Source organism: Schistocerca gregaria, chromosome 1 (genome assembly GCF_023897955.1).
Source record: "Schistocerca gregaria isolate iqSchGreg1 chromosome 1, iqSchGreg1.2, whole genome shotgun sequence".
Lineage (NCBI taxonomy): Eukaryota > Metazoa > Arthropoda > Insecta > Orthoptera > Acrididae > Schistocerca > Schistocerca gregaria.
This window is the reverse complement of record NC_064920.1, coordinates 333,214,896-333,242,360: the sequence shown is the minus strand read 5'-3', so window position 1 is coordinate 333,242,360 and position 27,465 is coordinate 333,214,896. Positions and strand designations below refer to the sequence as shown.

Below are 27,465 nucleotides of genomic sequence, written 5' to 3'. Positions count from 1 at the left end.
AATACTGTCTGCCTGTGTCCATTCATGCAAATGGACAGTTTGTTGCTGATCATTCCCACATAGAAGGCTTCACAGTGTAGGCAGATCAGTTGGTAAATCACGTGGGTGCTTTCACACATGGCTCTGCCTTTGATTGTGTACACCTTCCGGGCTACAGGACTGGAGTAGGTGGTGGTGGGAGGGTGCATGGGGCAGGTTTTACACCGGGGGCAGTTACAAGGGTAGGAGCCAGAGGGTAGGGAAGGTGATTTGGGGATTTCATAGGGATGAACTAAGAGGTTACGAAGGTTAAGTGGACAGAAGAAAGACACTCTTCGTAGAGTGGGGAGGATTTCATGAAGGATGGATCTAATTTCAGGGCAGGATTTGAGGAAGTCGTATCCCTGCTGGAGAGCCACATTCAGAGTCTGATCCAGTCCTGGAAGGTATCCTGTCACAAGTGGGGCACTTTTGTGCTTCTTCTGTGGGAGGTTCTGGGTTTGAGGGGATGAGGAAGTGGCTCTGGTTATTTGCTTCTGTACCAGGTCAGGAGGGTAGTTGCGGAATGTGAAAGCTGTTTCCAGGTTGTTGGTGTAATGGTTCAGGGATTCCGGACTGGAGCAGATTCGTTTGTCATGAAGACCTAGGCTGTAGGGAAGGGACCGTTTGATGTGGTATGGGTGGCATTTGTCATAATGGAGGTACTGTTGCTTGTTGGTAGGTTTCATGTGGACGGACGTGTGAAGCTGGCCATTGGACAGATGGAGGTCAACGTAAAGGAAAGTGGCATGGGATTTGGAGTAGGACCAGGTGAATCTGATGGAACCAAAGGAGTTGAGGTTGGAGAGGAAATTATGGAGTTGTTCTTCACTGTGAGTCCAGATCATGAAGATGTCATCAATAAATCTGTACCAGACTTTGTGTTGGCAGGCCTAGGTAACCAAGAAGGCTTCCTCTAAGCGACCCATGAATAGGTTGGCGTACGAGGGGGCCATCCTGGTACCCATGGCTGTTCCCTTTAATTGTTGGTATGTCTGGCCTTCAAAAGTGAAGAAGTTGTGGGTCAGGATGAAGCTGGCTAAGGTAATGAGGAAAGAGGTTTTAGGTAGGGTGGCAGGTGATCGGCGTGAAAGGAAGTGCTCCATCGCAGCGAGGCCCTGGACGTGCGGAATATTTGTGTATAGGGAAGTGGCATCAATGGTTACAAGGATGGTTTCCTGGGGTGATAGATTGGGTAAGGATTCCAGGTGTTTGAGAAAGTGGTTGGTGTCTTTGATGAAGGATGGGAGACTGCATGTAATGGGTTGAAGGTGTTGATCTACGTAGGCAGAGATACGTTCTGTGGGGGCTTGGTAACCAGCTACAATGGGGCGACCGGAATGATTGGGTTTGTGAATTTTAGGGATAAGGTAGAAGGTAAGGGGTATGGGGTGTCAGTGGGGTCAGGAGGTTGATGGAGTCGGGTGTAAGGTTTTGTAGGAGGCCTAAGGTTCTGAGGATTCCTTGAAGCTCCACCTGGACATCAGGAATGGGATTACCTTGGCAAACATTGTATGTGGTGTTGTCTGAAAGCTGACGCAGTCCCTGAGCCACATACTCCCGACAATCAAGTACCACGGTCGTGGAACCCTTGTCGACCGGAAGAATGACGATGGATTGGTCAGCCTTCAGATCTCGGATAGCCTGGGCTTCAGCAGTGGCGATGTTGGGAGTAGGATTAAGGTTTTTTTTTTAAGGAGGATTCAGAGGCAAGGCTGGAAGTCAGAAATTCCTGGAAGGTTTGGAGAGGGTGATTTTGAGGAAGAGGAGGTGGGTCCCGCTGTGACGGAGGACGGAACTGTTCCAGGCAGGGTTCAATTTGGATAGTGTCTTGGGGAGTTGGATCATTACCAGTAGGGTTAGGATCATTTTTCTTTGGGGCAAAGTAATATTTCCAGCAGAGAGTATGAGTGTAGGACAGTAAATCTTTGACGAGGGCTGTTTGGTTGAATCGGGGATATATATAATAGAAAGGAACTTCCACATGGGAAAAATATATTAAAAAGAAAGATTCCAAGACTTACCAAGTGGGAAAGCGCCAGTAGACAGGCACAATAAAATAACACACAAACACACACACAACATTTCTAGCATTATACAGACACAAGCAGACATATTTAAAGGCAAAGAGTTTGGGCAGTATGTAAGATATATAGTTGTATGAACCTTCAACTGTAGTGTGGCATAGACTTAAACTCAGTCAATGCCAAAGACAGGATTTCGTAGATCACATAATCTTACATACTGCATCCCTGACAAAGGAGAAAGAAAAAAAATTAGATACTTATGGAATTTGTCTATAAGCTTTCAGTTCAGTGATATTGTGCAACCCAAACAACTTCTTGGATTTAGGATACACGTGTCTCTATGCATCAGGATTCAGATTTTTAAGAATTTCAAATGGTCCTATATAAATATTAAAGCATTTCTTTATCTCAGATGTCAACACTTCATATTTTTCTTTGGCTTTCACCAACACAATATCTCCTACCGCGAACTCAGAAAATCTGGCACTACCATCATGTCTCTGCTTTCTCCTATCCTCCTGCTTTTTCATCATCTCCCTGACACACTCTTTTCTCTCTTGCGATGACAGAATTTTACATGGTGGAAACTCAGCAGAAATAAAGTTAGCTGACCTGCAATTAAACATGATTTCAAGTGGTGAAAACCTGTTGAAGAATGTTGTAAGCTGTAATATCCTCAAAATCACTGACATAGTAAATCCATCTGGTATGATTCTTCTAAACAGTCTTCTAATTTCTCTTGTATATCTTACTGCAGGATTACTCAGTGGATGGTACACTGAGGCTAGAGTATGCATTATTTTAGTATGATCAACAATGTCTTTCCAAGCTTGTGAGGTAAACTGAAAACTATTGTCAGATAAAATTGGTTTAGGAGTATCCACTATATTCTGTTATTTTTGGTGTTATGGGTGTAAGTGATATTGGTTGATAGTTACCTGGTGATGATATATCTCCTTCTTTATGTACTGGTTTAACTGCAGATATTTTTAAAAATTCCAGATGATTACCTTCATTTAAAATTTTGTTGATTATTTAGTCAGTGGTGTTAGAATTTGATTTCTGATATATTCAATAACATAATCTGAGAGACCACAGTAATACTCTGCTTCAGGATTACTGAGCTTAGCTATTGATTCATTGAACATCTTCTCAGTTACACAAGTCCAGTGAAATCTGTCTGACTGCTTGCTATTCATTTCTGGCAGCAGTGCCTCTGCCTTACACACATTCTCCGTTATGCTGTTATCTGGTTGAGGACCGACAAAATGTGCATTTAGAATATCAGGTGGAATTGGCATCTGGTATAGTTTATCATTACAATTAGTTTCTGTTTAAATAGTGTTGAAAGTGGCTGTGATGTGGGATCTGAGTGGGATACGGTCAAATGGTGCAGTGCCCCTGGGATCAGTGTTCCTTATTTATATAAATTATGTGTCCTCTACTATTACAGGTACCTCTAAAATATTTCTTGTTAGCTAATGACACTAGCTTCATAGCAAAGGATGTTGTGTGCAACATTGACTCTGTTTCAGATCATGCAGTTCATGACATAAGTTCATTGCTTGTAGAAAATAAAGTAATGCTAAATCACAGTGAGACTCAGTTTTTGCAGTTTCTAACACATAATTCAACAAAACATGATGTTTTAATTTTACTGAGTGGGCATATGATTAGTGAAACCTAACAGTTCAAATTTCTAGGTGTTCAGACAGACAGTAAACTGTCATGGAAAGCCCATGTTCTGGATCTTGTTCAAAGACTTAATGCCACCATTTTTACTATTCAAACCACTTCTGAAGTAAGTGGTCATTTGAAATGAAAATTATTCTACTTTGCTTATTTTCATCTTAGTTTTTAGGCTTCTAAATAAAAGATTCTGTGGCAGATGGATAGACAGAGATGGATCAGTTCCTTGCTCTGCATGGTCTCTTGGCCTCTGGACATAAACCCACTACAGTTTTATTTGTGGGGGTATTTAAAAGCTCTTGTGTACTGAACCCTAGTACAAGATGTACAGAGTCTTCATGTCCATATTGTGGAAGGCTATTCTAATGGGACCCTTCCCTGCCTATAACTGAAATTTTGTTAAAACCCAACTAAATAAAGTCCAGATACAATTCTATTGGAAATTTCCAGACATAGAATTAATTAAAGTTAATTGAGGACAAGGAACTTAGAATAATTTTTGCTACCACTGTTGGATGTAGAATGTCAATAATAAAAACAACACTCAACTTTCTGTTCAATGCCATAGTTATTGTTATTGCTTTATCTCATTATCCTAAAAAGAAATAAGACAATATGTTAAACATCATCTTGCAGTTATTATTGCATCTTAATTCCTTGATTTAATAAATTCATCAATAATTACTATTATCTGAGTTCTCCAAATGATGTATTTCAGGATAAAATGTACCTCCTTTAAAATGAAACAATGGATAATGTTACTGTGCTATGTATCCTTCACTTTTAAAGATCACAAGACACTTTTTTTTCACTTCAATATACATTAACAATGTATTTCACTGGTACATGAGAGGTGAGTTACTCAACTTTTCTCCATCACTTCTCACAACCTACTACTATTACTAACTGCAGCACAAACGTAAACCAAAGATACATCTATATTGACAGTTGAGTATGACTCAGTTCTGAGTATGACAGACTAATTTTTAATCATGGATAATATTTGCGTAGAATAAATATGTCAATACACAATTACATTTTCTTGAGTTTGAATAATCAGATGAGGTTTGAAAGGATCTCAGGATAAAAGACAGAAAATAAAATGACATAAAAATATAGATCTGTAGACACAGATATTAATCAATAATCTCACATCAGAAAACACATGCATTGCCAAAGCTCCAAAATATAACAGGAGTAAATGATGTATTGTGATCTACCATTGGTTGTGGCTGTATTGTCACCTACAGTACTGCAGAAATACATAGCTGTAGTCTCATCATGCCACAAAAAGTACGCAATTCTCCATGGATACATCAGCATGTCAGGGATTCAATGCGATGATGGATTGATGTCTCTACTCTTGCTAGTGGAGAGCATTTAGAACAGCGTTTCAAACTGTGCTGACACTTCTTTTTCTGTGAGTTTCACATGATAAATGTGTTGAAGAGTTGTAGAAACTGAACTCTAAAATGGCAATAAAGTTTTTCTGAACCCAGATTCAAGTAACATATTTTCTTCTTTTATGTATGAGAAATGTTTCCTGTAAGTTTGGCTACCTTTTTGTTATACCCTGTATTTCTGGAATAATCACTTAATACTATTTCTTGAAATTTTATTAGTAGCCTTTCATAAGATAATTGGTGTTAAAATGTAACCACATTGTTGGGATATGTGAGTTAATACTCAAGTTAGATTCTTGATGTTTGAAGAACTTGCAGTATCTGTTATTTGCAGTTTGCTTCACCTATAAGTTAGATCCTGGACCCACCATCAAGTACAGGCTATATTTGTCACAGTTAATCAATTACTTTAAAAATGATGTAGCTGATTTGCCCAGTATCTTACTTATGCTTGAGTCGATGTCACCATTCTAGTCCATGTTGACCGGTTAAAACTGATACTCACTGGTATTGTACTCATAGGATAATATATTTTCCCATTTTGTAAAGTGCAAAATTTTACATTTATGTCCATTTAAACCAAGATGCCAAATTCTGAAATACTTTGAAATCTTATTAAGATCTAATTGAATATTTGTGAAGTGTTTTTCAAAGCGTAAGCTAACTGCACCATCTGCAAAAATTCTGAAGTTACTGTTGACATTGTCTGCCAATTCATTAAAATGCAGCATGAGCACCTGGAGCACCCTGAAGTTACTTCTACTTATTTCAAGCCGGCCGCGGTGGTCTCGCGGTTCTAGGCGCGCAGTCCAGAACCGTGCGTCTGCTATGGTCACATGTTCGAATCCTGCCTCGGGCATGGATGTGTGTGATGTCCTTAGGTTAGTTAGGTTTAAGTAGTTCTAAGTTCTGGGGGACTAATGACCACAGCAGTTGAGTCCCATAGTGCTCAGAGCCATTTGAACCATTTGAACTTATTTCAAAAGCCCCACATCAAACATAACAGTCTGAGTCTTCTCTACCAAGAACTCCTCATTTCACTCACAAATTTCATTTCATACCCCATCAGACCATATTTTTCTTAATAAGCATGGTTGTACTCAGTCAACTGTCTTTCCGAAGTCATGAAATAATGTTTCTATCTCATTGACTTGATCCATGACCTGCATGTGAGAAAATCACTAACTGGATTTCCCATATTTGATGTTTTCAGGATACATGCTCATTGGTATGGAGTAGGTCATTGTGGTCTCATTATGTTTGAGCCCATAACATGTTATAAGATTCTCCAGTAGGTGAATGATTGACTTATTGGATTGTATTTTTGTAGATCGCTTCTGCTACCCTTCTTGTAGATGAGTGGCACCTTTTCTTTCTTCCAATAACTGGGCACCATTTTGTGTTCAAGGGATCTACACTATATCATTGTTAAGAGAAGGGCAAACTGAGGAAAAGTCCTGTATAGAGTCAGATAGGGATATCAGTCCCTGGGCTTGTTAATATATTTTAGTGATTTCAGTTGTTTCTCAGTGCCACTGATATTAATTGTCCATATCATTCTCTCACCTATAGTGGACTGATGTGAAGTGGAAGTGAAAGTGTCATTGCAATGCTCATCCATCTCTGATGGCAGTTCGACATGGAGTGGATTACTGTTGAAATTCTGAGAACATACACTTCTAGAAGAGTTGATCAATATAATGCCACCCCACACATATCTCACCAAAAAACTAAAAGGAAAACCAGTGATATTTAAACTCATAGATAGGCTAAGCAACAGTCATTCTGCCCGTGCATCATTTGTGACTGGAAGAGGAGATGGAAGGGGGGAGGGAGGGGGGGAGGGAGTGACAGTGGTGCATGAAATACCCTCTTCCACACACCATATGGTGACTTCTGGAGTACAGATATGATGTAGTTGTAAATATAAACTCTTTACTCATTCAAGCACAGAAAGATAATATGGCATATGTGTCTGCTTTACTTACACAGTGCACGAGTGCTCTCCTCTTTGGTGAAGGCATTGATGTTGTTGTGCAGAGAATGGCACAGCATTCTACTCAGCCCATTTATTACTACTATTTCTCTTATGTTGGACCTCTGACTAGCTATCCTGGTTTGGAAGGTATGTATATGTTCATTTAAAAGTAAAGAAATTGCTATTATCATTGAAACTGATGACTTCATACTTCATTGCCTAGCCAATTGTGTGTGATGAGCAAATTACTACTTCTTAAAATAAGGAAAATACATTGAGCTCTCTGAAGTGATGGACCATTATGTCAGAATTAACTGAAAGTTGAATTCAACATTTATACTGAATTGACGTCATTAATTACAGAACAACAAGACAATGAATACAATTAAAATGTTTTCTTTGTTGTACATACAAAATTAAAATTTAAATTCAACTATTGCTTGTAAACAAAAATAAACATAAAATTTTTAACCTGCCATAAGAATTTTGTTTTTAAGCTGCTTAGTAGCTGCTGTAATAAATAGTTTAAAGTGGGAGTGGGAGGGGGTAACACTATGGGAAATAATGAAGTAAGGTAACCTCTTCAGTGATGTTGCAAAGTAGGTGTGTGGTTAAGAAGACAGATGAATATCAAGTAAAAATAATGGGATTTAATGTTGAAGTGGACAGAACTAGGATGGAAGAAGAAAGGTTGAGGGAAGGAAAGAGTAAAGTGAAGAAAACTGGTGTAGAAAGTAGAATTTACAGAGAGTTGTGTGAATGTCTATGTGTGTGTGTGTGTGTGTGTGTGTGTGTGTGTGTGTGTGAGAGAGAGAGACTGAACAAAAAAAAGTTTTGTTTTGTAACCTCAGTGAGATATAGAAGAGCATTGAACAAATGTAGATGAAGCCATATATTAGCTATTCTGCAGTAAACCATTAAGAAATCCTATTTATGGTACAGCAAAAAATATAAAATTTCCTTTTTTGTCTTCAGATAGCAAAATTGTTTCAGAGAAAATAGAAAAATATTGCTCATGAACTTTTCTGTTCCTTGGAAGGAATGCCTTGATAGTTGTCTTGAGTGGTATTGGACTATTGTTAAAATATTTATTAGGTTTTAAGCGTTGCAAGGACCAGCTAGACAGTTACTGAATTTGTCAGGGGTGTTGCAGTTGTGATTACATTTTCATCTAGTTTTTAAGTCCTGCACGGGTCAGCTAGCAGCCATTGTCTTTGTTAGCTTTGTAATAGTTTATTGTTTAAATTTACTGATGGATTTAAGTAATGCTGAAATCAGCAGGGCAGCTGTTGAGTACATTTAAGTTGTTGTAGTTGTTGATTGAATTTTCATGGATTTTAAGTGTTGCGGAGATAGCCAGACAGCTGTTGGTATGGTTGATGCTGCTGCAAACTTTGCTTGTCACATATTAATGTGGAATTAATTGCTGTGCCACTCAGGCTAGCAGCTTTCAAATTTATTAGGAAGGTTGCAGTTTGACATTGGCAGTCTTCATTGCAGTTGTGGATTGAAGGGAGCTATTGCCAATATTTACCATTTCACGTAAGGCTGACATAGTAGGCATTGGACTCCATGGAGACTATATGTCAGTGATTATGAAATTGTCTGATGTTAGTGGATTGAAATCCATTTGCATCTGGAGGTGTGAATGATGATAGTGTGATAGATATGATACAGTTCAATTTTCCTTGAGATGTATGACTCTCAGCTTCAACTAAGATAATGATGGAAGCTAAAGAAATTAATCAAAATTTATGCCCCAGCTGGGCTTGAACCAGAGTGTCTTTGCTTACTAGGCAGCATGGCGGTGAGCTGGTATGACATGGGCATACAAAAACTGTCACAGCGTCTACAAAAATCCATTGACAGAAATGGTGATTATGTCGACAAATTGCTAAATGTTCTAGCTATTAACTGATGTAAGCCACTGTAGAATTAAACAGGTTTATGTACTTATAAAAAATAGGAGACCTTACTTTTGGAATTACCCTCATTTGGTAACAATCCTGCCTGCCGCAGTACCTTTTCACCAAATTGGAACGACTTCTTGGGTACAGTTGTCAATTGATGGACAATAGTCTGCTTTGTCTACATCACTTGCCATGCTGTCACAAAGCTGTGTCAACTGCTGAAGTTCTGTAAAGTGCAAGATTCCTTCTAGAAGAGGTCATTTTGAAGCACAGAGCACCCTGTCTGATGATCTATGATTGTGGAAAAGTTTTCCAATCAAAACTGGCAACAGAAGTAATTTCACATTGCAACATTATTAACAGTATAACATTTGCTTAGCACCCACAGATGAGTGATCTCACAGAATGCTTTTATAAGGTGTTGTCAAATATGCTCCTGATGTATGTTGATGTCAAACAGAGATTGGGATACTGTACTGCATGTCATGACATTTACATACAACATAGCTCAGCAAGACACTAGAGGCTTTACAATGTTCTTTCTTTTCCATGGTCATGAGGCAGATATAACAATGGATACAATACCCCCATTTCAACCAAATGATACTCAGTATTACTATATGAAACTTCCCACCATCAGGGCCAAAGTAGTAAGGCAGCTGCATTGCATACAGACCCTGCACATCAAGGAGAAAGAACAATAGTTGCTGCAATGTCGAGTTTTGCCTAGATGGATTTTTATGTCTTTTTGGAAATAGGGAGACAGAAAATTTCCCAAAGTGTTGGTTTGTGTCATATCATATCTCTCACTGATTGTCAGATATATGAAGCTGAGGGTTGTGAGCCTTCATTGAGAAGACAAAAGTGCAGACACATCTCCCTTGGTCTCCCTATGATGCCCTACTGCAATCCTGAGGAGCAAATTAATGATGAGAAGTTCAAGGAAACTGAAAATCCACTCAACAATCATGAATCTTTAATGGGAGGTGGGAGAGGCTATCTTCAACACACATCATAGTGAAGAAGACGTGATGACGTCACCAGGAGATGAGGATCTGCCAGTGTTTCCATCCAGGAGCCACTGATAAGGTCTAGATTCAGGGAGCTGTATATGACTCCAACAATATTTTTTGAAACAGTGGGGTGCCATTCCTCCAGGAGAGGGATCAGTTCCACAAGCAGTACTGCTTGCAGTGTGGCATAGTAGTTACATGACAGGCTGGCACACTCCAGGTCATCCGTTCAAACCTGACTCCCAGCAGTTATTTGTTATTTAATATTTATTATTTCTGGAAAGTTCTGGAACTATATCACGATTGTAATGTTTATATGCTTCATGTTATTCAATGTTTGTATAAACAACAACATTCTGGAATGTTTGATGTTTGTATAGATAGCAGCACTCTCCATTCATTTCAGTTCTGATCTGGCCATATAGTGGTGTTTTTATATTTGGACTAGAGTGTGATGTTAACATGATAATACTTATAATAACAAAGAAAATTAATGAGTGCTGGTATTTATCTGATGTGAAACAGTTGTGCAGGCTAGTCTAACAAAATAAAATAAAAAAAAGAGAGAGAGAGAGAGAGAGAAGAAGAAGAAGAAGAAGAAGAAATGAAGAAGAAAAAATTATATGGCATTACTGAATGCTCTTGGTGCTTGAGAAAGATCTCTGCAGGATGACTTAGGGCTGACACCATGGTTAATTCCTAAATAATAATGTTATATATTTTAATTTAGTTCTACTAGTCCTCGTTAAATTTAAACTACAATATGAAGTTTTCTTGCTTCTGTGGTAACATACATTTCTAAATTCACTGCTTGTACTCATACACAATCACTGAAAATCTTTTAATCCATCATCACATAGCAACTGATCCACAAATTTTCTTCCAAATTTCTGATGAAACCTACTTTAGGCCCCCTTTTATGTAAATGGCATTACTACCAAACTCGTGATTTATCTGGATAAATCTGATCCCTGTTTATGGATACTATGCAGATCTGAAGTCAGACAAGATTGGTATGAGCTGCATGTGTAATAGCAATACTCTCGATGAGCCTAATCAAGGAGTTGTATGCTTCTTAATTCTCTTCCCCTGAGCAGCCCTTCAAAAGCCTCATTGCTTCGAGTTGCTTTTTCTTTGTCATGGGGATATTTAAAATAATTTTACTTAATGAGTACCCTCAACATAAATTTTGCCTTTGATCTTGTGGAGCAGAAGCTAACCAGTTGGCTCTTGTTAAAATTTACAACCCATATTTGATTACCTACTGTCCAGTTTAGCAAATTCTTTCTGAAGGATTCCATAATCATGTAATAGTCTTACTCTGTGATAATCCTAGGAAGAACTGCAAACAATCTTTTACTGGACTTGATACCAGTGCCTAGGTTGTTGATATTCATCTTATAAACAACATTGGCTTCAGTGCATTTTCTTTTAGCATCCCTGTGAGCATTTCCATTGTTACCATTTGTGGCATTCAAGGAGAAGTATTGATGTTTGTGTACTCAGTCTTTTCCATGTTTCCATCTGATCAGGACCCACAGCAGAAGTTTGTGACAAATATTATGAAACTACTTTGAATTCGCATTATCTTTTGTTACATGATGGATCTCGAACTGATGCAATCTGTTTATTGCTATGCAGATATGATAAAAGTCATGAATATGCTGTACTGACTAATGTTCCACACAATCAGAAACATTGTCTAAATATTCCTGTAATTAATTGTTTCAAATTTTTTAATTCTAGTATATAATCTACAAAAAGGAATGTAATCTGTCCATTTCACTTGTTTGCAATTTGATCCTTTTGTCACTGAAAATGTTTCTTTCAATAAAGAAAATTCTGATGATAACTGCTAAATCTTTACCGTTAGTTCATCTCTTGGGCCTGACAAAAGAAGTGGCTCAAAAAACAATTAATTACACAGATATATAACAAAACTACCCAGACTAAAATTTAATTGTTACCCATTACTGATTTATTGGTTATGAATAAAACATTTATTTTTAAGACAGTTTACAGTACTTGAAAATATCTATTTTGATATGTGAGATAAGTAGAAATTTATCACTTGTTCTGGAATATTTTTTCTTAGAAAATTAAAAATATCCTCTAAGAAACTTAAGTTATCTGTAACTGATTGGAAAAAGTTATTGGGAGTGTATACAATACAGGGACTGCCTGTGATCAAATAAAACCTTATTCCCATAATGAAATTTTCACTCTGCAGCAGAGTGTGTGGTGATATGAAACTTCCTGACAGATTAAAACTTGTGCCAGACCAAGATTCAAACTCAGGACCTTTGCCTTTCATGGGCAAGTGCTCTATCAACTGAGCTACCCAACCATGACTCACAATCTATCCTCATGGTTTCAATTCTGTCAGTACCTCCCCTCCTACCTTTCCAACCTCGCAGAAGCTATACTGTGAATCTTGCAGAACTAGCACTCCTGGAAGAAGGGAAATTGTGGAGACATGGATTAGCCAGATCCTGGGGGATGTTTTCAGAATCAAATTTTCACTCTGCAGCAGAGTGTGCACTGACTTGAACCTTCCTGTCAGATTAAAAATTGTGCCAGACTGAGATTTGAACTTCGTACCTTGCCCGCAAAAGGCAAAGGTCCTCAGTTCGAATCTCGGTCTGGCACACAGTTTTGATCTGCCAGGAAGTTTCATATCAATGCACACTTCCATGCAGAGTGAAAATTTCATTCTGGAAACATCCTCCAGGCTGTGGCTACTGCAATATCCTTTCTTCCAGACGTGCTAATTCTGCAAGGTTTGCAGGATAGCTTCTGTGAGGTTCGAAAGGTAGGAGATGAATTACTGGTGGAACTCAAGCTGTGAGGTTGGGTTGTGGGTTGTGCTGGGGTAGCTCAGTTGGTAGATCACTTGCCTGCGGAAGGCAAATGTCCCAAGTTCGAATCTCAGTCAGGCACACAGTTTTGATCTGCTTACTTTCAGTCTATTGTGCATTATGGTAGAGTATGCTGTGGTAAAATTAAAGAACACTTAATAGATACCTTAAAATGACAGAAAAGAAATTTGTATTATAACACACAACTTTCCAGGAACCCACTGTAAGCCCCTCTTCAAATAATTACAAATACTCACAGTACTGTCACTGTATATATTTAAAAGCATTCAATGTACAAGAGCTGTCATGAACAATTTACATACCAATAGGGACTGCCACAATTATAATACTAACAACTGTAAAAGTTTACATGTAGAAAGAGTAAGGATAACACAAATCCAAAAACATGTAAGTTATTTTGGAATAAAACTTTGCAATGCTCTGCCAGGGTATATGAACAAAATAACAGATGAAGTAAAATTTAAGACTGAGCTTAAAAATTACCTTTTGAGTGCAGGTTTCTTTGACATGAGTATTTTGGATGTATGTAAAATTGTTGTCTTACAATTTGTGTACATTTATTACGTTAATTATAGTGCTCTTCAGGCATACCATGAAAAGTTTTTGTCTTACTCGCATATTTTCACAGTAATCAAGCAAAGTTCGTTTTGTTTGCATATCGTGGCCAGGCCGAACTTTTGAGCTTTCAGATTAAACTTCATACCGCAATTTTAAGTGCATTTACTGACAGTTTAGTGTGCCAAATACGTTTGCTGCCCCTTTATATCGGTAGAGTATCGTCATCTCTTAAGTAATTTCCAGTAAGAAACTTCTGAACGATTGTTTACATTGTCGCGAGTAGACCTAATTTTTTTATACACTTATTTTCATTGTTTTCCGGTAACTTAATTGTCTTTCTGTCACTAAAATCGATTTGTACCATGAGTGTAAAGTGCCTGACGTGCCGTAGAATCGTTAGCTCCGGGGTCTGGTGTGGTGGATGTAGTAACTTTTTTTCATTGGGGAGATTGTAGTAGCGTGGGAATTGGGAAAATGAGTGAGACTCATCAGTGGTTCTGTAGGCTATGCAGTAGAGTTAGAAAGATTGTGGAACAGGAGGGGAAAATTGCTGCCCTTCAGGCTGAGTTAGATGAGGCTAGACGAGAACTGTGCAGGTTAAGGGGGAAGAAGGGTAAACAGGGGTGGGAAGTGGCAACAGGCATAAGGAACAGGCCAAGAAATTCTTCTGACAGCTTTGTTATTAATGTACAAAATAGGTTTGATCTGTTGCCTCAATCGGAAACTGATGAGCCTCTCACAGAAGTAGATGTAGACAGGGTTCAACAAGCTTTCAGCAGCAAATTGAATAAGAAGGTAGGGAAGTGTGCAAAGAGAAAGAAAGTCTTGTTGCTAGGTAGTTCGCATGCTAGGTGTGTGGGCCAACTTCTGCAGGATGAATTAGGGTCAGAATACCAGGTCACAAGTTTTTTCAACCTAGTGCTGGACTGGGGCAGGTTACAGAGGATTTAGGTTCATTATGTAGAGGCTTTACTAAGGAAGATACCGTGGTTATTGTGGGTGGGCCGGGCAACAGTATTGACAAAGATCCGGGGTACAGCATAGAGTGTGACCTGGCAAATATTGCATCGGCATCGAGTCATACCGGTGTTGGGTTTGTGTCGGTTCTGGAGCGCCACGACCGGCCTCATTTGAGCTCTTCTGTCACGAGAGTTAATTTGGAGTTGGAACGGCTACTTGGATATGATGTGGGGTCACACATTGGTGTGGTTCCTGTTGATTCACTATGTAGGTGGGACTATACTAGACATGGCCTACACCTCAACAAGAAGGGGAAGGGTAAACTGGCTGGGCTGATAGCAGGAAATTTAAAGGGGGGAGGAACTACATCTCATGGTGGTAACTCTTTTTTAGTGTAAGATCAGTGTCCAGTGGGAAACTCAGCCAGGCAAGTACTAAAGATGTTAAAAAAGTTTAAGATACTCACAAAATAAAATGAAAAATGTTAGTATATTTCATCAAAATATTGGGGAATTGAAGAATAAAATTGATGAGCTTCTGCTTTGTTTAGAAGATATAGAAACTGAGAATGTAATAGATGTACTATGCCTGTCTGAGCATCACATTGTTACTGATATGCAAAAGGTTAGCATCAATGGGTACAAATTAGCTGCACATGTAAGTAGAGATAATATGATGAGAGGGGGAGTTGCCATATATGTCAAAAGCTTCCACAGCGCAAAACATTTAGAAACTAAAAGATTTTGTGTAGAGCAACATATGGAAGCATGTGCCACTGAACTAAAACTAAATGATGGCTCTTTCATAATTGTAACACTGTATAGGTCCCCCTCAGGGAATTTCCATCTATTTCTAGAAAACTTGGATGCTTTGTTGTGCTATTTGTCAGACAGGGGGAAGCAAATTATCATTTGTGGGAATTTCAATGTTGATTCCCTGAAAGAGTGTGATAGGAAGAATGACCTTGTAGTATTACTCAGTTCTTTCAATTTGAGCTCCGTCATTGATTTTCCTACTCGGATAACAAAGAACAGCAGGACATTGATAGATAACTTTTTTATAGACCAAGATAAGTTTAAGGACATAAATGCTTATCCTGTTGAGAATGGTCTTTCAGATCATAATGCACAGCTCGTTACAGTACATGGCATAGCTCCATGCAGTATATCAAATCAGAATTTCAAAGCAGTGCGTTCAATTAACAATATAAATACTGCAAACTTTAGGGAAAGACTAAAGGAGCTAGACTGGGATGAAGTGTATATGGAACCCGATGCAAACTTGAAATATAACTTATTTCACGATACATTTTTAAGGGTATTTGAAAATTGTTTTCCCAAGAAAACAGTGAAACATAATTCCAAGAAAACATATAAAAAACTTTGGCTAACTAAAGGAATAAGAATATCTTGCAACCATAAAAGAGAACTGTATCTAACAGCAAGAGGGAGTACTGACCCCGAAATTGTTCAATATTATAAAAACTATTGTGCAGTACTAAGAAAAGTTATTAAAAAGTCCAGAAGCATGTGTATCATGTCTGAGATCAGTAACTCTGATATTAAAATTAAAGCAATTTGGAATATTATTGAAAGGGAAACAGGGCAACCAAGAGCACAGGAAGACTTTAGTGCCATAAAACTGAATGACAAGTGTACTAACAAACAATCTGAAATTGGAAATATTTTCAATAATGATTTTTTAAATGTTGTGGAGAAAGTAGGATCTAGATCTTCACTAGAAGAGGCAAGGCTTCTAATAGAAGAGGCTATACCTGTGCAGTTTGAAACAACTGTATTTCCACGAACCTCTCCCTCTGAAATCAGTAAAATAATAAACTCACTGAAAAGTAAAAGCTCTTACGGAATTGATGGCATTTCCAGCAAGATGCTTAAAGCTTTTTCCCCTCAGATAAGTAGGATTCTCAGCCACGTATGTAATACCTCTTTGGAGCAGGGTGTTTTCCCCGATAGACTGAAATATGCCATTGTAAAACCATTGCATAAAAAGGGGGATACGTCGGATGTCAACAACTGACAGCTCTATCAAAAATTTTTGATAAAGTAATGTATTCAAGAGTAGCCTCCCATATATGTAAAAATAAAGTACTAACAAAATGTCAGTTTGGTTTTCAGAAAGGCTTTTCAACAGAAAATGCTATATATGCTTTCACTAATCAAATATTAAATGCTCTGAATAATCAGACATCACCCATTGGTATTTTTTGTGATCTCTCAAAGGCCTTTGACTGTGTAAATCATGGAAGTCTTTTAGATAAGCTAAATCATTATGGTTTGTGGGGGGCAGTGCACAAATGGTTTAATTCATACTTAACTGGAAGAATGCAGAAAGTTGAAATAAGTGGTTCATGTAATGTTAATACAACAGCTGATTCCTCAAACTGGGGGGGGGGGGGGGGGGGGGGGGGGGCTATCAAGCACGGGGTCCCACAGGGTTCGGTCTTAGGTCCTTTACTGTTCTTGATATACATTAATGACTTACCATTTCACATTTATGAGGATGCAAAGTTAGTTCTTTTTGCTGATGATACAAGTATAGTAATAACATCCAAAAACCAAGAACTAAGTGATGTAATTGTAAATGATGTTTTTCACAAAATTATTAAGTGGTTCTCAGCAAACGGACTCTCTTTAAATTTTGATAAAACACAGTATATACAGTTCCGTACAGTAAATGGCACAACTCCAGTAATAAATATAGACTTTGAACAGAAGTCTGTAGCAAAGGTAGAATTTTCAAAATTTGTAGGTGTGTCCATTGATGAGAGGTTAAACTGGAAGCAACACATTGATGGTCTGCTGAAACGTCTGAGTTCGGCTACGTATGCTATTAGGGTTATTGCAAATTTTGGTGATAAGAATCTCAGTAAATTAGCTTACTATGCCTACTTTCATTCACTGCTTTCGTATGGTATCATATTCTGGGGTAATTCATCGTTGAGTAGAAAAGTATTCATTGCTCAAAAACGTGTAATCAGAATAATTGCTGGAGACCACCCACGGTCATCTTGCAGACATCTATTTAAGGATCTAGGGATCCTCACAGTAACCTCACAGTATATATATTCACTTATGAAATTTGTTGTTAATAATCCAGCCCAGTTCAAAAGTAATAGCAGTGTGCACAGCTATAACACCAGGAGAAAGGATGATCTGCACTATGCAGGGTTAAATCTGACTTTGGCACAGAAGGGGGTAAATTATGCTGCCACAAAAGTCTATGGTCACCTACCAAACAGCATCAAAAGCCTGACAGATAGTCAACCAACATTTAAAAATAAATTAAAAGAATTTCTAGATGACAACTCCTTCTACTCATTGGCTGAAGTTTTAGATATAAATTAAGGGAGGGAAAAAAAACTAACTTAAGCATTAGTGTCATGCAATATCTTGTGTAATGTAATATCTTGTATAGACATCTTTCATTAACCTGACACGTTCCACATCATTATGAAGTGTTGTATTCATGATCTATGGAACAAGTATTAATCTAATCTAATCTAATCTAATCTGAGAAATGTCTTACTCTCAAAAACACATTGAAAATAGCTGTTTAAGTAGTATTCTGTTACTATGTTGTATTAGGTGTACTTTATATGTTAATTCTGCTTGTGACAATTCCTGCATCATGTAAATGATTTACAGGATGATAATGAAATGAAATGTATTGAAATGAAATATTCCCTCCTGTAATGCTATCATTTCCTGTCACTAACTTTTAAAGTTTCTGAACTTGATGTGCCATTTATGTTGTCTACTATTTGGACAGCTTGGAGATTCCCATTTATGTGTTATTTTTCCCATATTCTTCTCATTATAGATAAATGCTGAAATATGGAAAACTCATGAAAATAGATGCATACTATCCCACAAAGCCAACGCATAAAATTCTAGGAACCAATATTAAATGAAACGTTCAGATGTATACTTCAACATCTCCTTAATGTTACTCTTGTAGAGAGTGTGAAGACAAAATTAGACTAATTACAGCACACACAGAAGAATTAAAGAAGTAATTCTCCTGTACTTCATTTGTGAATGGAAAGCAAGAAACTCTGACATGTGGTACCAAGCTAAATATCTTTTGCCACACACTTCAGAATGGTTTGCAGTGTATGCATTTAGATGTAAATTTACGTGGTGTGTTGTATCCGCTAGGTACATTCAAACCAAGCTCATCTTTGACCGAATGCATATATTCATTAGTTGATGGAGATGGTTAAAACATTAGTGTATTCCATATTTACATAGGAAACATCCAGTTTCACATCAGGTAAGTCCAGAAAATTAGAGGATTCTATTTTTTATGTTGACTGAATGAGTTTCTTTCTTCTCTGTACTCAGGGATGCAGGTTTAAGTTGGTGCTACTTATATCCTTTCTTTCTTAATCCAGTCTTTAAATGTTTTTATTAATACTAAATTGTCATGATCTGAAGTTATCTGAACTCTGTGCAGTAAACATTTCCTTCCATGCTTCTATTGTAATTCTCTTGTGTATGCATGGTATTCAAGTGATCCAAAAACTAGTGCAGCATGTCCCTTCTGTGGAGTCAGGAAAAACTGAAACATAGGTTCGCATTGAATAAGACTGACACTACTACCCCTATTTCCATACACTACCCCTTCTCCCTTTTTGATAATCTCTTTTGTATCACTCCTTCATCAGTTTCACTGAGTGCATAAGTATAAGATATATGACCATGAGTAGGACTATCCATGATGGAGCAGTTCTCTTCATGAGTTTTCTTCATTTTTCATCCCAGAATAGAGAAAAACGCCAATAAATCTGAAAAAAGAATTATGTAAACTGTATTATACTATCCCTGAACAGTAAGATATTAGTTGTGATGTTTGGTTTGTGGGGCGCTCAACTGCCCAGTCATCAGTGCCCAGATATTAGTTGTGTCTATGTTGTCTAAATACAATATATAAAAATTAGAACCATAGCTGTTACTTCAGTACTTATATTTAATATTAATATTTAACAATGAATAGCAGGTCCTTACATCTGTAATGGTAGATGCATGTTTACAATGACCACAGCTATTTCCAACAAGTAACATGTATCTTCTATTCTTGAATGTGGATAATCATACAAATCCTAGAAGCAACTGTAATAATAATTCTACTGCAGTTTTCTTTTGAATTTTTGTGAATAGTAAATGACTACCTTACCAAATCTCATTGAAAGATCTCTCTCAAAATTAAAAGGCATTCTAATCACTTATTTTAGCACTCACTGGCACCAAAGTCAGTGTCTAGACAGTCATGAATGGCACAGGAACATAAACAGAGGATAACAAATAAAAATCATAAATGGTAATATATTTTCAGATACCCCTTAACAAAGGAAAATAATTCTGGCACCACTATGAAGATGTGGTAGCACTGAAATACAACTGAAATCACTAAAATTGGGCAAGGCCCAAGGGAATGATGGAAACTCAGTCATATCCTACATAGAATATAGAGAGCACTTGAACAAAACTTTGTGCCCAGTAGTTGGAAGAAATTGCAGGGCACACCCATTTAAATGCAGTGTGGTATAAGTGTTTCAAAGAACTATCATTGACAGGATATCAGAGTGATGCAAAAATTGGCAGCTTGCTGTAAATACAAGTAATATGTGTTATACACCACCTTTTTTAATTGTAATAAAAGTCTTATTTAGACCATATGTGTTTTTCTTTATTTCAAAGCATCTTCAGTAGCCACTGTAACATTGTGGTTTTCCTTAAAAATCTGTTTGCCAATGCTGTAAACAGTTCTCATGTTTTAAATAAATAACTGAATGTTTGTTCTGTTTAATAGTAGTAATCTTAAACATGAGAACGGTTTATGATCTTGGAAAAATGATTTATACAGAAAACCACATTTTTACAGTGACCACTGAAGATGCTTTGAAATGATATGAAACATGTATGATATAAACAACACTTTTATACAGCCACAAAAGATGGTCAACTGGATACATTACTTGTGTAACTGTGATTGCTGAAAAGAGGCTTTAGAAAAGACAAAATTGCTTTAAAACACACACCATTCATTCACACAAGCAAACACACCTCACATGCATATGACCACCAACTCCAGCAGCTTGAGCCACCATTCTGGGCTGAGCTGCAAGATTTGGCAGTCTTGTGTGCATGAGGTGTGTTTGCTTGTGTGAGTGAATGGTGTGTGTTTCTCTTTTGCTGGCAAAGGCTGTGGCCACTCACCCATTTGGTTCAGCTGGTCCTACTCAACCCAACAAGCCACCTTACTCACTGTTGACCTTCACCTCAAAGATGGCTACATCAGTACCTCTGTCCATATCAAACGTACAAACCACTAGCAATAGCTCCACTTTGACAGTTGCCACCCATTACATACCAATAAGTGCCTTCCATACAGCCTAGTCTCCTGTATCCATCACATCTACAGTGGGGAGTGGTCCCTCTCAAAATACACCAATGTCTTTACAGAGTGTAATAACCCCCCTCCCCCTCCAATCTTGTACAAAAACAGATCTCCCTTCCCTTGATCTTCCCAGTCACCCACCATCTCCCAAAATCCCACTGTCTGGTCCCTCATGACTTAGTACCACCCAGGACTGGAGCAACTGAATCACATTCTCTGCCAGGGTTTTGACTCTCTCTCGTCATGCCCTGGAATGACAAATGCCCTACCCACTATCTCCTCCCCCCCCCTCCCCCCCCTCCCCTACACACACATAGTGGTAGTCTGCTGCTCACTGAACCTACACAATATCCTCATCCATCCCTACACAATCCCTCAACCAGTGCTTCCAAACCCTTGCCTCATGGCTCATATCCCTGTAACAGATCTTGATGCAAGAGCTGTCCCACTCATCCCTCATCCGCCCACTACCACCTACTCCAGTCCAGTCACAAATATCACATATCCCAGTGCAGGTCCTGTGATCTACATGCCAAGATCTGCATTATATGTGGGCATGACAACCAACAAGCTGTCTGTCCCCATGAATGGCCACCGACCAACTGTGACCAAAAAACAACTACACCACCCTGTTGCTGAGCATGCCGTCCTACACTACATTCTTCATTTCAATGATTGCTTCACAGGCTGTGCCATGTGGGTCCTTCCCAGCAACACCAGCTTTTCTGAAGTGCGCAGGTGGGAACTCTTCCTGCAACATATCCTACGTTCCCATAACTCTCCTGGATCTCACCCTTTGTTAGTCATTGTCCTTATCATCTAGCTCCCTCCATGTTTATGTTTACATTCCAGCACTAAACAGCTCTCTGTTCTACCAACACACCCAGTCTTTTTACTTCTCTCCTTTTTTTCTGCCCCTTGCTCCCACCCTCCGTCTAACCTCCAAAATTCACCTAGCTGCCCTGCCCTCTCTCCACCTCGTAACTGCATGCTCCCACAGTGCACTTTACTGTTTGCCACCACTACTCTACTGTCCCTCCCCGTCCCCACCCCAACCTCTTCCTTAGTCGCACTCAGTTCCCTCTCCCACCATGCACTGCTGTTCGTAGTCTGGCTTCAGCTGCCAGAGACTATGGTCATGTGTGTGTGTGAATTGTGTTTGCATGAGTGTTAGTGTGTGTGTGTGTATCTATTGTCTATTTTTGACAAAGGTCTTGTTGGCTCAAAGCTTATTGTGTGAAAGTGTTTTTGTTGAGCCTGTCTGCGACTCAGAAACTTCGCTATATCATGAGTAGCAACTATCCTTTTCATAATACTGTTGTTTGAAATGTCTCTTAATTGTGTCTGTCTGCAACTTAATGTGTCATCTTTGCAGCAAGTAGCAATCTGTCTTTCCCTACATTGCTTCTGTAAGGTTATGCAGACTTAACTGGAAAAACATTCTTTGCTGAGACTTAACATCAATTTTTTATGAGGTGGCTGAGGGTACCTAGATTTGTTGATGCCCAGCTTTGAATTATATTTTCCACAATAAAATTTGCCATGAGTATTAAAGGACTTAGAGCAATGGCTATGCATACATTGTTTTAGATCTAGCAATATGCAGTGATTTAGCTGTAAAACCAGTAGGCAATGGTATATCAATGCATGATGGATAAATGTTAGTAACAAAATCTACTGGCAACATATGTGCAAATCATAGAAGAAAACTACTACATTGCAGAATCATGAACAAGGACTTAGTCACTGTTTTTAGAGACAAATTGTAGGAAGAAAAGTGCAAAGAATTTCATGAAGCAGACAGAGTTAATGTATAATTTTACTCTTTCTTAAGCATATTCCAACAACACTGAGACTTGTTTTCCCCTATAACAAATAAATATAACACTGAACAGATGCATGGATAGGAGTGGATAACTGGGATTAACATATTTTGTGGTAGGAAGAGAGATTTTTACATAATTCAGAGAACAAGCAGTAGTCAGGGTTTGTAACTCCATGAACATCAGTATTGTTGAAGCTTTCACTTCTCCAATAAAAAAAGCAAAACATGTACTATTCAAAATAAATAAATAAATAAATAAATAAATAAAACACTTCAAACTAGTAATTCAAATGGGACTGAACCCTCAGAAAATAGTTCTGTCAGAAAAGGTGACATTTTCAAATCAGTGACCACGAAATGCTACAATTACTTCTTCACAGTGGCTGCAAACACAGCACACAGTAACAAACAATGCAATGCAGATGTGTTGGATTTCCTTAGGCATGCACCACCAACAGACATACATTTCAAAAATGCAATCCATATGGAGATTACAGGATCGATCATGCCGTTAAAAAGTAGCAATCCTGCTGGCTGTTATGCTCTTTCTAAAGGAATATTAAAATCTTGTGATAACTTGTCAGAATTTTTTAAAGATATTTTGCAATCAGTCAATGGCTCAGGACATGTTTCGTGATGGACTTAACACTTTGAGTCCTGAGCAACTGCGCGCGGGTGTCTAACATAAAGCCTGGCTGATTTTAACGTACTTTAAAACTACTATAACTCGTGAAAGGTTTCAGTAATAATTACTCTTATTGAAAGACCTAGACTTTCATATTTAAAACCATATATAATACCTTTCTCTTGAATTAATACATACTTTTGACAAGCGTTATTATTATAACATTGTTTTTGAAAAAAGGAAAAAATGGTCAAAGGTATATTCACTGCATTTTCTAGAAGGAATTTGTATTTTATTTTAGACAGAAATCATAGTTATGATACATATGGTATGTCTTATCTACAGTAACTTCCCGTAACTATTTTAGGATGCAATTTTGCTCTTTGTGTGGTAAATTTTGAAGCACGGCATTTTGCACAATGCTACTTTACATTCACTACACTGGTAGCTTGTGTCTTTTCCCCACACTTTTCCAGTCAGTTTTTTTCCTCTCAAAGAACACACTACTGTTTTTGTTTCTGTTTCTTACCTACTTCTGTCCCAATATTTTCCAGGAAATGATTTCCAGTTGATAGTCTTGAGAGTCCAGATGGACCAGGTCGGGGTTCACGATCTTTGCTTTGTGCAAGATCTGCACAGATAACTGTCATGAAGTGGGATGTTGTGAGGCGTTTTCCAGTAACCTTATTATATAATATGCAGGAATTTACAATCACCATTAGTATAACATGGAATGCCAACTTTCTCCACGACTTCACAGTTCGATGTTCAAATGCGCCGTATGACAATCGCTGATCTGATAAGTCAACACCAAACTTGTTTTTGTTGTAGTCCACTACACAGGCTGGCTTTGACTTCTCTCTTCCTCTCTGATCAGTGAAAGTGACCATCTCTGCAGTGTGCCTTGTACTTATCATATGCACATTTCTTTTGTCCTTCCAACACAGTGCTAACATATTTCCTTTACGTCTGAAAATAAGTTCTCCTCGCTGAAGATTCAGATGTTTATAGAACGAGGCAATCCCTGCTGAGATTTTCTTGTTGTTCTACATCTACATCTACATGACTACTCTGCAATTCACATTTAAGTGCTTGGCAGAGGGTTCATCGAACCACAATCATACTATCTCTCTACTATTCCACTCCCGAACAGCGAGCGGTAAAAACGAACACCTAAACCTTTCTGTTCGAGCTCTGATTTCTCTTATTTTATTTTGATGATCATTTCTACCTATGTAGGTTGGGCTCAACAAAATATTTTCGCATTCGGAAGAGAAAGTTGGTGACTGAAATTTCGTAAAAATGTCTTGCCGCGACGAAAAACGTCTATGCTGTAATGACTTCCATACCAACTCGTGTATCATATCTGCCACACTCTCTCCCCTATAACGTGATAATACAAAATGAGCTGCCCTTTTTTGCACCCTTTCGATGTCCTCCATCAATCCCACCTGGTAAGGATTCCACACCGCGCAGCAATATTCTAACAGAGGACGAACGAGTGTAGTGTAAGCTGTCTCTTTAGTGGACTTGTTGCATCTTCTAAGTGTCCTGCCAATGAAACGCAACCTTTGGCTCACCTTCCCGACAATATTATCTATGTGGTCCTTCCAACTGAAGTTGTTCGTAATTTTAACACCCAGGTACTTAGTTGAATTGACAGCCTTGAGAATTGTACTATTTATCGAGTAATCGAATTCCAATGGATTTCTTTTGGAACTCATATGGATCATCTCACACTTTTCGTTATTTAGCGTCAACTGCCACCTGACACACCATACAGCAACCTTTTCTAAATCGCTTTGCAACTGATACTGGTCTTCGGATGACCTTACTAGACGGTAAATTACAGCATCATCTGCAAACAGTCTAAGAGAACTGCTCAGATTGTCACCCAGGTCATTTATATAGATCAGGAACAGTAGAGGTCCCAGGACGCTTCCCTGGGGAACACCTGATATCACTTCAGTTTTACTCGATGATTTGCCGTCTATTACTACGAACTGCGACCTTCCTGATAGGAAATCACGAATCCAGTCGCACAACTGAGACGATACCCCATAGCTCCGCAGCTTGATTAGAAGTCGCTTATGAGGAACGGTGTCAAAAGCTTTCCGGAAATCTAGAAATACGGAATCAACTTGAGATCCCCTGTCGATAGCGGCCATTACTTCGTGCGAATAAAGAGCTAGCTGCGTTGCACAAGAGCGATGTTTTCTGAAGCCATGCTGATTACGTGTCAATAGATCGTTCCCTTCGAGGTAATTCATAATGTTTGAATACAGTATATGCTCCAAAACCCTACTGCAAACCGACGTCAATGATATAGGTCTGTAGTTAAATGGATTACTCCTACTACCCTTCTTGAACACTGGTGCGACCTGCGAAATTTTCCAATCTGTAGGTACAGATCTATCGGTGAGCGAGCGGTTGTATATGAGTGCTAAGTAGGGAGCTATAGTATCAGCGTAATCTGAAAGGAACCTAATCGGTATAGAATCTGGACCTGAAGACTTGCCCGCATCAAGCGATTTGAGTTGCTTCGCAACCCCTAAGGTATCTACTTCTAGGATCTCATGCTAGCAGATGTTCATGTTTCAAATTCTGGAATATTCCATTCGTCTTCCCTGGTGAAGGAATTTCGGAAAAATGCGTTCAATAGCTCCGCTTTAGCGGCACAGTCGTCGATAACAGTACCATCGGCACTGCGCAGCGAAGGTATTGACTGCATCTTGCCGCTTGTGTACTTTACATACGACCAGAATTTCTTCTGATTTTCTACCAAATTTCGAGACAATGTTTCGTTGTGGAACCTATTAAAGGCATCTCGCATCGAAGTACGTGCCAAATTTCGCGGGCCTGTAAATTTTAGCCCATCTTCGGGATTTCGCGTTCTTCTGAACTTCGCATGCTTTTTCCGTTGCCTCTGCAACAGCGTTCGGACCTTTTTTGTGTACCACGGGGGATCCGTTCCATCTCTTACCAATTTATGAGGTATGAATATCTCAATTGCTGTTGCTACTATATCTTTGAATTTGAGCCACATCTCGTCTACATTCGCATAGTCAGTTCGGAAGGAATGGAAGTTGTCTTTTAGGAAGGCTTCTAGTGGCACTTTATCCGCTTTTTTAAATAAAATTATTTTGCATTTGTTTCTGATGGATTTGGAAGAAATGGTATTGAGCCTAGCTACAATGACCTTGTGATCACTAATCCCTGTATCAGTCATGATGCTCTCTATCAGAGCAGTTTTTGCGGCTTCCAGTTCTGAAGCAAGTATTGGACTTGTGTAGAAACAAAGTGTAGCCTTTTCTTGACAGATTTGCAAGCAATGTCTTTACCAGAGTCACTGTGTCACACCTTTCACCCGCGTAAACAGAGAAATTCCAGATGTAACCTGTGTCAGATTCGGATAACATGTACAGTTTGATACTATATTTATTTGGTTTTTGTGGCATGTACTGTTTGAAATACAAACGGCCTAGAAATTTATACATGCCTTCATCTATTGTAATTTTTCGAGATGGTGTATATGCACGCTGGAAATTAGCACACACATTATCTAGGAGAGGTCTCACCTTGTTCAGTGGGTTATAGCCAGTTTCTCCTTTTCTGTTAGCTAAGGAATTATCACTAATGTGGAAGTTTCTCAAAATAGAAAGAAATCTGTCACGGCTCAAGATAGTTGGACAGAAATTACACGACACAACAGGGTTCTTCGTGGCCTCACACTTACACATATATGGACTACAATTGCCAGAAACTTCCTTATTTCCATAAGTGTAACTCCTTTCCACTTTGATAATGAGCAGGTGGGTGAAAGAGAATTTGTGCTTCATAATTTCCTGATGCGTTGTTGAGCATACAGATTAGTTTGTTCCTTTATATGTTTCATCATACTGTCTGTGAGGAAATACGAGAAAAATTCTATAGGTGCACTGTTCTGGTCTAAACTGACAACATTGCATATTCCAGATTGTCCTGAGAATAGATCAATGTCTGGCGCACGATAAGTAGTCGTCCAACCTTCCTCAGAATGTGTGTGTTGCGCAGGTCTCGGTTTCCCCCTCGGCGTGAGTCTTGCTCATTCTTCAGGCACAATATTGACGGGATTACTTGCTGCTGAAGTGCTTGAACACCTGCTCTCCTCTTCTGAATCT

At 38.5% G+C, this 27,465-nt stretch overlaps 1 protein-coding gene across 1 annotated transcript in view; it reads left to right on the top strand.

Moving 5' to 3' along the window:
- Positions 1-27,465, top strand: part of LOC126344257 (esterase FE4-like) — a 100,499-nt gene that overhangs the window by 55,694 nt on the left and 17,340 nt on the right. Inside the window, exon 9 of the mRNA XM_050002006.1 lies at positions 7,130-7,262. Coding sequence (XP_049857963.1) covers positions 7,130-7,262 — 133 coding nt within the window. The remainder of the gene's footprint in view (positions 1-7,129; positions 7,263-27,465) is intronic.